Here is a 1,147-nt window from a genome sequence, read left to right as displayed (position 1 = left end):
TCTTCACATCTGTTCTATACCTTGCTTCACCACAAGTGGGACACTGTCGAGCCTCCTTATGCATCCCACGAAAGAGAATGCAATCATTGATGCATGCATGTATGCGATCATAATCCAATCCTCCAAGAGATGTCACATAGCGCCTCGCTTTGTCTCTTGAGGTGGGTAGTCTATTCCCCTTTGGAAGCATGTTTGATAATAGCCTGCATCCAATATCATCAATTATCCCATAACCCTAAACCCTATACTGTAAACCAAAAACCACTAACTCAAATTTTCAAGTTACAATGCTTACTTCAATAATGCGTCAAGACTTGCATTGCTCCATCCATAAACTGTTTGTATATTGAGCAGTTCAAGTGAAGCACGTAAAATAGAGAATGTGCACCCTTCAAAAACCGGTGTCGATGAAGCGTTGTAGAGATGCTCTTGTTCCATATCATTGTCGTCCACACCTTTGCGATCATCCCTAAAAAGATTCCGTACCATGTCATCAAACACTTCCTCTTCCACAACTTCGTGGGGTGCAGGGCTATTGTCATCCCTTTCCCACTCATCTCCGACAAGAGATCCTGAAGCTCCAGCATCATCTCGTCGACGCTTTGCATGCTCTCGCCGTGCGTATGGCACCATGTTAGGGTGTGGTACTGCATCCTGCTTCAATCACAGTATATATATTACAACGCGCTCCATTAATTTGCACACCATGAGTTATTTTAATACTTTCAATTCACATCTTCTCACATCTAAACCTGTTTGAATCCATTCTCCATACATCGAGATGTGATTCAATGTAATTCGACGCGCTCGTACAATGCACCCTTGACATCGATTACACGTACACTTGATCCTTTGTGCCAGCCACACGTCGCGATCACGATGACGCATTGTCTCATCCTCACCAGAACTGCTTGAAGAGGATGATGACATGCTATGTCCAAAATAACCAATACAGAAGTAGGATCAGTTTTTAGTGAAATCATACACATCCTATGCACAAAACAATGGATACACAAGAATAATCAATTTTTAAAAAAAGTATAAACAGTCTCTGTGTCGCGTGTACAGGCGCGTCTACAATGTGTTCTGCTGCGCTTTTACACGCGCTTTTACACGCGTGCTTTTCGCGTTTACCTGCCGCGCGCGT

The 1,147-nt window shown here is 43.2% G+C and overlaps 1 protein-coding gene across 1 annotated transcript; it reads right to left on the bottom strand.

Annotated features, from left to right (window-relative positions):
- Positions 1-291: 291 nt before the first annotated feature.
- On the bottom strand, positions 292-930 carry LOC148040159 (uncharacterized). The gene is made up of 2 exons (XM_087666126.1): positions 745-930; positions 292-657 (listed from the first exon to the last, which is right to left on the bottom strand). Exons 1-2 carry the CDS (start codon positions 928-930, stop codon positions 292-294), a joined length of 552 nt encoding a protein of 183 aa, XP_087522252.1.
- Between the last annotated feature and the right edge of the window lie 217 nt (positions 931-1,147).

The sequence above is a fragment of the Lygodium microphyllum genome, chromosome 2, assembly GCF_053477565.2.
Source record: "Lygodium microphyllum isolate KBCC chromosome 2, Lygodium_microphyllum_v1.1.10, whole genome shotgun sequence".
In the NCBI taxonomy this organism is placed as follows: domain Eukaryota; kingdom Viridiplantae; phylum Streptophyta; class Polypodiopsida; order Schizaeales; family Lygodiaceae; genus Lygodium; species Lygodium microphyllum.
This window is presented reverse-complemented; position numbering and strand designations above follow the sequence as displayed.